The 8407-nt window shown below is 40.6% G+C and overlaps 2 protein-coding genes across 2 annotated transcripts; both read right to left on the reverse strand.

Moving 5' to 3' along the window:
• Positions 1-301: 301 nt before the first annotated feature.
• On the reverse strand, positions 302-2946 carry LOC101160836 (homeobox protein zampogna). Its single transcript, XM_004077384.4, has 2 exons — positions 2476-2946; positions 302-1975 (listed from the first exon to the last, which is right to left on the reverse strand). Exons 1-2 carry the CDS (start codon positions 2684-2686, stop codon positions 1464-1466), a joined length of 723 nt encoding a protein of 240 aa, XP_004077432.1. The 5' UTR covers positions 2687-2946; the 3' UTR covers positions 302-1463.
• Positions 2947-4954: 2008 nt separating this feature from the next.
• nkx2-3 (NK2 homeobox 3) lies at positions 4955-7849 on the reverse strand. The gene is made up of 2 exons (XM_004077146.4): positions 7250-7849; positions 4955-6201 (listed from the first exon to the last, which is right to left on the reverse strand). Exons 1-2 carry the CDS (start codon positions 7638-7640, stop codon positions 5567-5569), a joined length of 1026 nt encoding a protein of 341 aa, XP_004077194.1. The 5' UTR covers positions 7641-7849; the 3' UTR covers positions 4955-5566.
• Between the last annotated feature and the right edge of the window lie 558 nt (positions 7850-8407).

An 8407-nucleotide genomic window follows, 5' to 3' on the forward strand; every position in this document is an offset into this window, starting at 1 on the left:
ACATTTTTGGCCAAAAAAGGCACAATCATAAATAAAAAACCACTGGAAACAATTTTAAAATACATAAAAGGATGATTGGAGTAGGATTTTAAAAAAACACTGATTATGTGTATTCCTCCCCCAAGGTAACACAGCATTTAAAAAAAAAAAAACATTTTTTATTGATTTTGTCTTGGTTGGGTTGTTAAAAATACTCTAGATTCTAATCTTTACACTTACAACTTGCAGTGCCAACTTAACACATTTTTACCCAGTCTGACCTGTGAATCCTACCAGATAAGAGGGAAGCCACACCAGACACTTTGTGTATGAATTATGTTTTTATTTCAAGTGTGTCAGTTGTGTTTATGCTTTCAACATAGGGGTGTAGTCTTCTGAGTAAAGCTTGATGAATGTGCGCAGTCTTCCGTGTGCAGGAAAGCTGGATGGTGAAACAACTCCACGGTCTATTGACCCTCTCTGACACATGCAGCACAACCACACAACACAATCCAATCTTCACAAAAACCCTCTACACATTCACATTTGACATATTGAGGTGTTTGTACATTATCCTTGTTTCCCCAAATCAACTTTGGCTAAAAAGATTAGGGCTAAACCCACGACTTCTCAAAAGAGAAACTCAATCAAGGATAAAATAATTAGTTTAATCACCAACAAAGTGTCTCTAAAGTAAAAATGACTAGTACCTTTAAAATTTAAGAAACTTTATTTCCTGAATTAGTTTGCAAAAGTTTAAGATTTGTTCATAATCTACTTACTCAATAAAATCTTGTAGATGGTTGATAAATTCTTTGAATATTTAAGTTAAAGCTTGGACAGGCACAAAATAAAGAAGAGCCACAGTCCGGACCTTAGTTCTGAAGTGGATTGTGAAGCCATACAAATCTAAATAAGCTCCACAGGTTCCATTAGGAAGAAAAAAAAACTTTCTGAGAGATACAGTCACTTCTAAAGATGCTAATATGTTTAAGCAGTGTCTGGTTGATTTCACCAAATTCAAAAAAGCCAGTTTGATTTTCTGACTTTGAAGAAAAAATAGAATTTTGTCATAACAAAAAATCCAAAAAGGAAGATTATAATCAAATTGATTTTTCCAGCCTTTTGAACTGAATAAAAATATTTCCAAAAGTATTTGACTTAAAAAAAAGTTGGAGAAAAATAAGATGAGTAAAGCAAGTAATTATTTTATTAAAGATCTTAAAAATAGTACTAATTAAATGCATTGACAAGACTCTTGAATAAGTCTCATATAACAAATGCTGTTGGATTCTCTTTTTGCTAACATAATTATGCCTTTTAATGAAATCCCAATATCTAAATTTAAAAAGTAAAGTTAAAAAAAAAGCTTAAAGGTGTTCTGAACCAATGCATCAAGGCTTCTGTTGGACAGATATACAGAATCATAAAAAGAGGTTTCAAAACTGATGACAGGAAGCAGAGTTCACAGTGTGTAGCAGACCTCATAGCATCACTCCACACGGCATGCTGCCCATACTCCAAGGCTGGTAGTAGTAGTGCAGGTAGGGGTAGTACTGGTATTCCTGGTACAGAGGCGCGTTCATGGGGAGGTGCACCGCAGCGCCCCGCTGGTGCTGCTTCTCCTCGTCTCTCACCAGGACTTTAACGGACACGGTCTTTGGGTTCAGTGCCGCCACTTCAGCTGCGACCTGGCGCCGTTTAGTCTTATACCTCCGGTTCTGAAACCAGATCTTTACCTGCGTTTCTGTGAGCTTCAGGGCCTCCGCCAGATCTGCCCTTTCTGGGCCTGAGAGGTACCTCTGTGCGCTGAAGCGGCGCTCCAGTTCGTGGACTTGTGTGTGAGAGAAGGCCGCTCTGGAGCGCTTCTTCGTTCCCGGCCTGCGCTGCTGGCGGTTCTCCTGGGGACAGCAGCATGCCTCCCCGCGCTGGAGGTGGCCCTCCTCCTCTGCGCGCGTCTGGGTTTGGAAATGCTCGTCCGTCTTCTCAGAAAACTCTTCGGTTCCAACATAAAAAAATGCAAGAACAAATGCATTTAATCTCTGCAGGGATGAAAGGAGCTCACTTTTATTTCACTCTTTTATGGATTGGAAGCGCTGTGTTATTGCAAAACACATTACTGTGTTTTAAAACAAAAATAATAATCAATAAATCTATATCTTAAACTAATCACATATTTATCCCAGTAAAACTACAGTAAAATTGACCAATTATTTATCAAAAGATTTTAAAGCAGATTTTGCGAGATTCTGTTTGAGATTCTGTTTAGTTAAGAATTTGCTTGAAGAAAGTGATTTCCTTCTCATGTTTTGAAAACTAATTGTTTCAGTTTCTTTTATGGTTAATCTGAATGCACAACTGTCATTTGTTCTATGGTGAAAATGTACCTTCTTTCATTTCATCGGTTGCCATGGGCTTGATGCAGAAACCAAGTGTCTTGTCATCCCAGTTGCAATCTAAACGTACGCAAACATTTATTTAAATAAATCTCCCCACCTTGTTTGACCTCAGTCTCAAAGGGTTCCTCCTTGCAGGTAAGGGGTCGGCTTCCTGGAGACGCCCCTGGATGAGGTGTTAGTCTTTCCGGAAGGATGCAACTGGCATCCGCAGTGCGCAGTTCTTCTGCATCGGTGCAGCCAGACTTTCCCCGGGCGTAACGCCTGTTGAGGATGTCTTTGATAGAAAAAGGTGAAAAGCTTGATGTCATGCCTCTCAAGGAAAGCGCGGAGAGTTCCTCACTCGCGCATAAATTGTACAGGTAGGCATCAAGGGACGCGGCGCAGGAAAAATCCAAAACGTCTTTGCGACTTCAAATTCCCACCGCTTTCTTTGATCCTTCAAGTTCAGTTGTTGTGAATACGTCTGCTGGTGAGCAGAGAACATCAAGAGCTGTCAAGACTGTCTCAGCAGCAGCCCAAGTTAAGACTTGTAGGCTGATTTCTTTGCGTGGTCCCTCCTTCGCGCCGCCCAGCTTTAAAGCTGGTCACCCTGTGTCCAGTAGAACAAGCGGGACACTGACTACACAATAGAGCTCTAAAACCAGCTTGTCTGCCTTGTAATAACAAAACACAATATACACAAGACTTAAACTTTTTATGTTCTTGTTTGCAGACAGATATTTCAGAATCTGCAGTAAAAAAAAATCAACATTATTTTTAACACAAGTAGATTGTTTATACTTGGATGCGCATGTTACCCTTTAAACATGTGATTTAATTTGCCAATTGTATTGCGCAAAGCAAAAAGATGCACGCGTAAACTGTGCGTAAAAAGGTGGCTCAGTGTGAAATTCAGCATCTTTATCCATCCTAAAAACTCATTTTATAACGTGTTCCAGAACTTTTCTAGGTTGACATTCCCTTCTCTTTTACTGTCTGTTCTTTATTTACTGATTTTACTTTTTTAAAAAGCATAATGGTATCTTAGTGGCAATCCCTAAAAAAGTCACATTTAAATATTTTAAAATCCCACTTTTCTGCAGATTAACTGTCAGCACAAAACAGGCGAGTAGCGCCGCCATGTGACCAGGATTCGTTGTATCCAAAGTAAAGCGTGAGAGTAACTACTATGCAACTATGGCGCACGAACCCCCACCTACGGTATTACACAATAACGACTCCAACCTGAAGTCAGCAGACGCTATGAAAGATGCAGCGTGTCGCTATTTTTCTCCTTACTTTCTTGTTAGTCACTCTCCTTTCTACAGAGCTAAACCAGCTCAGGGTGACGAAACATGTCAGCACTGGAAACATAAATGTTTTAACGCAAGGAACACAACGGTCCGTCATTTCTGTAATCAAAATGTATGGAATTCTTCCCCTCTGTCTACAGTTTTGAGCTGACAAAACTCTTTAGTCTGTTATATTTACACTACGTACCTTATAACAAAAACTAAATATTTTCTTAGATGTGTGTAAAAACATATTAGAGAGTACCTAAAAATGGAATTTAGCTAATGCGTAAAAACCTTTGAACGTGTTGTTTCCACGTAAATCCAGAATGTTACACAACTTTACGCACACATCCAGATTCTCAGTTCATATATATTTTTTTACATTTTTTAATTGAAGATTTTAGTTAAAGTGCGTTGTTTAATTAAACCACAAGCTCTACCAAAATAATGAGAAACTTGTATAATGTTCCTCTTTATAAAAAAAACAGCCAAGCAGTTCCAGGACGGACACCTTGCAGCAGCTCCTCCTCGAACGTTCTTCCCCTCTATATTTGGAATAAAGCTCTTTTTGTGAGCTCCTTGAGCGGTCGCCATTAGGCTTTTCTGTTTTGGGAAACTCCCCACTTGTGTAGCAGCGATGAGCAGCTGAGCTGCTATCTTTGGAAACCCAGCGATAGCGATCGCCAGCTCCTGTCAGTGCAGCCGCAGCAAAGCCGCTGCGACCTCAGGCATCGCCGTCCTGTCGCCAGCTCTATTTACACTAGTGACTGTGCAGCACTTAGAGCTGACACCAGGTATGTCCTACCGGCAGCGCAGTAGCCAGAGGAAATGGACAGGGAGGCTATCAGAGCAGACTAACACTCTGTTTACTCTGCCATCCATCTCCATTAATAGCATGGTCGACCGTCTCATCGTGTAGGTGAAGGCATTTGTTTTAAGCCCTCCTTCAGCTGAGATAGTGTGTGGAAAGTGTGTTTTAGGACGGATTCGTTAGAATCTTAAATGGATTGACATGTGGGGCAAAGATTTAACTATTTAATTTACTCATAGTTTTTCTTTACATTAGTGTTGTTATGGGCGTTGTAGTTTAATGTTCCCGCAAGAATATTTAAGAATGACTTGTGGGTCAAAAAGCCTCTTGATTCTCGAGGATGCTGGTTGTCTGGTTAATGTCCATCGCTGAATCTTGACCGGACACTCAGCCTTTAATTCTTTCTGTTTCTGCTTTTTGTCTTCGAAGCAAGGGTGTTTTTCTCATGGAAAAAAAAATTAAGATGAGAAATGTTATAAATATTACCAACATTTAAATTTTTTTTTTTTATTTTCTCCCAAATAATTCCTGGGAAATGTAGAGACAAACGCATGCGCAGAGACAATCAGAAAAGTAAACATTTTTGACATGATGTTTGCGTCCTTTAATTCCACGACCAATCCTTCTCATCTTGATGCTTTTGCCACTTGAACGCAGACTCAGTCTTGTTAGTGTTTCATCATAGTTGTGAGCTTTTAGTGTCACCCAAATGAAAAACAAAGTCGTCAGGTGAAACCCACGGCGCGCTGTGTTAAGCTGAAAATGTCAATAAAAAAGAAAACATTATGAATCACCATAACACTAATTTACAACTCTGTCGTGCTGTAATTAAATTGGAAACAGCAAATTACAATTGAAATGCATAAAAAAGATTTTCCTTATTGATACATTTTTTTCTTATAGCACATGCCATCTGTTTGAAAAGGCGGGTCAAAGAATAACGCGCAAACTCATGTGCGTAAATGTTCTTTCTTTTCTTTTATGTTGTATGTCTTCATCATGAGCCTGCCGTGCGCTACAGTTCCATGTAGAAGCTTATCACTGTTTTTATTTCCTGCTTCAGATGATGAAGTCTGCAGTATGGGTGTGTTCTTCAGTTCGGGTTACCATGCCCTGATCCCCTGCAGAGTTCCTTGGCAGGGTGCGACCACGGGCCCCTGAGCAGCCTGGGTTTGGGTCTGCGCACCGATATTCCCCAGATTCATGGTCATCAGTGCATTTGTAGGGGTGTGGGTCGGTGGAAGAGCGGGTAAACTGGAGTAAGTGCAAGAGTAAGTGTTGGTGTACGCTGAGTTGTTGTAGCTATAGGTCGGATAGCCGCTGTAGTACGGATTTGGAGCTCCAACTGCGTAATGAGGGTTGTAGTTTTGTGATCCAGATAGACAAGGCCTCCCATCTCGGACCAAAACCGGCACAGCGACCCTCCTTGGTGGCGGCGGGTGGTGATGGTGATGGCCCGCTATCTCTAGAGTCTTGTCTTGCCGCTGCCTCTTACATTTGTACCTTCTATTCTGGAACCAAATCTTGACCTGGGTGGAGGTGAGCTTCAGGGAGCTGGCCAAGTGCTCCCTCTCCGGAGCGGACAGGTAACGCTGCTGCTTAAAGCGACGCTCCAGCTCAAACACCTGGGCCTGGGAAAAGAGGACGCGGGGTTTCCTCCTGGTCCTCGGCTGCTTGGTGGAGGACTTCTCTGACTCTGCATCCTCACAGTCGGGCCGCAGCAGCGCACTGCATCCCTCTGCAGATGGAAGAAGGGTTTGAGAGGAGTCCACAACGCGCAAAATACCTTTGAGTTTTATTCAAAATGTAAGTAACGGTCATTCACATTAGTATGAGCTGTGCGACTTAATGTTATTGAGCTTAACGCAAAACAGAAGTCATTCCAATATGGGATGAATCCGTACATGTAGCCTGATGTTGATTAAAAAAGACACAATAATAATAAAAACAATAATATTAATAATAATAATAATAATAAGAAAACATTAAGAATCACCATAACACTAATTTACAACTCTGTCGTGCTGTGATTAAAATGGAAACAGCAAATTACAATTGAAATACATAAAAAGATTTTCCTTATTGATAAATTTTTTTCTTATAGCACATGCCATCTGTTTGAAAAGGCGGATCAAAGAAAAACGCGCAAACTCATGTGCGTAAATGTTCTTTCTTTTCTTTTATTTTGTATTTCTTCATGAGAAATACAACATATTATGATAAATAAAAACACATTTTAATTTGTTTAACATTTTAATTTGTTTAAAATATGTTTTTGATAAAAACATTTATTAAAACACACAATATTTAATTAATGTTATTGTCTGGATTAATAATTACGTAAAAAAAATCATAAAAGTATTTTTTAAATATAAGTACAACATTTCAATCTGTTATATTAGAATCGTGAATTTGAATGAATGTCAATTCTGTGCGTAAACAACTTGAACAAATCCGGAAGTGCCATAAGCCATAAGCCTGTGTAGACAACTCGTGGAGAGTTTTGTAAAGTAGAACTCTAAGTTATTTTTATTAGTTTGTTTATTTTTTAATAGTTACAAAGGTTTGGCTATTTTATGTTTTGTTTTATTTTATTGTATGGCTGTATTAACAAACCAACAAAACATGACAACAATAGCAAAAATTTGTTTGTTTTTTTCAGTTTGATTCAACTTTGTCCATATATGTGTTGAGATATTGATGGAAAAGAAGGACTGTATGTTGTAACCTTTCTAAGATGTGAACATAAACTCCTGTTTTTTCGGTCAAAATAAAGCTATACTCACTGTTGTCGTTGACTTCTTGGTTAGTCTCTGAACGCAGTTCGTCCGTGTTGTTCGGCGCCGTGCTGCCAAACACGTCCAGCGGCATAGTCGACTCCACCAGGCGATCCTGAGCACTCAGCCCGCTGAGGTACGACATCCTCTCGTCGTTCTCCGAGAGGCAGGAGCTGATGGGACTGGGGCTGTCTCTTCCTGCCAGCATGCAGGAAGGCGGCGAATGAGAGCCGAACGATTTGTTAGGATGGGTTCCAGGCTGCGACAGCGCGCCGGAGAGACCTAAGCAGGAGATCAGCTGGAACTGGTGCTGCTGGGACTGCTGCTGCAACTCCATCTTCAAAATGTCCTTTACAGAAAAAGGCGTGGTGGAGGAAGCTAGAATCGGACTTGGAATCATTGTAACCAGCAGCTGAAAACAGATTTCAAAGCTTCAAAGGGTCCTCACGGTGCGTAAAAGTTAAAAGTTAACGCGCCAAGCTGAGAAAATGCGCCGTTTGTCTTGTTTTTCACGCAGCCCAGCGGAGGTTGGCTTTCACTCAGCTGTGACATCCCTCTCTGCTGGCCGATTGTCAATGACTGGGGGGGCCGAGAGATGACGGGAGGTGGGTCCTGTTTGGTTGGAGAAAGAGCTGGGTCAGCTAAGACGCGGTCCTCTCTCGTTCTGTGACGTCCTGAATCGGGGGAGGGGCTCACAGCGCGCGCTTCTCTCTGGATCTACCTGCGCGTCAGGAAGACGTTTATGAAATAATACTGACACCATCGCCTCCACACACAAAGGTACGTTGACTTTTAAAAACAAAGGTTGTTTCTTCAAGATTATCTGACTTTGCTCTTTGTATGTAAAAGATGATTTCCCTTTAACTAAACATCAAGATTCCTAATGGAATAATTCGGCAGATATGAAAGAGCAGGATCACCGCTGCGGTGGGTCAAAGATTACGCATATCTTGGTTTCCTGTCTCAGCATCCTCCGCAGACAAGATAACACTCCTCTGGGATCCAGATAGTGTTGGAAAACCAAATAGGAAAAATGAATTTGCATTTTTATTTTAACCAAGTCTCCTCCATATGCAAATTTAGCTTAAGCAAATTAGAGGAGTACATTTTTAAACATTTTACGAATATAAGAGACATGTTACGTTGAAAAACTTTAGCAGAAGCAAT

The sequence above is a fragment of the Oryzias latipes genome, chromosome 15, assembly GCF_002234675.1.
Source record: "Oryzias latipes chromosome 15, ASM223467v1".
Classification (NCBI taxonomy): domain Eukaryota; kingdom Metazoa; phylum Chordata; class Actinopteri; order Beloniformes; family Adrianichthyidae; genus Oryzias; species Oryzias latipes.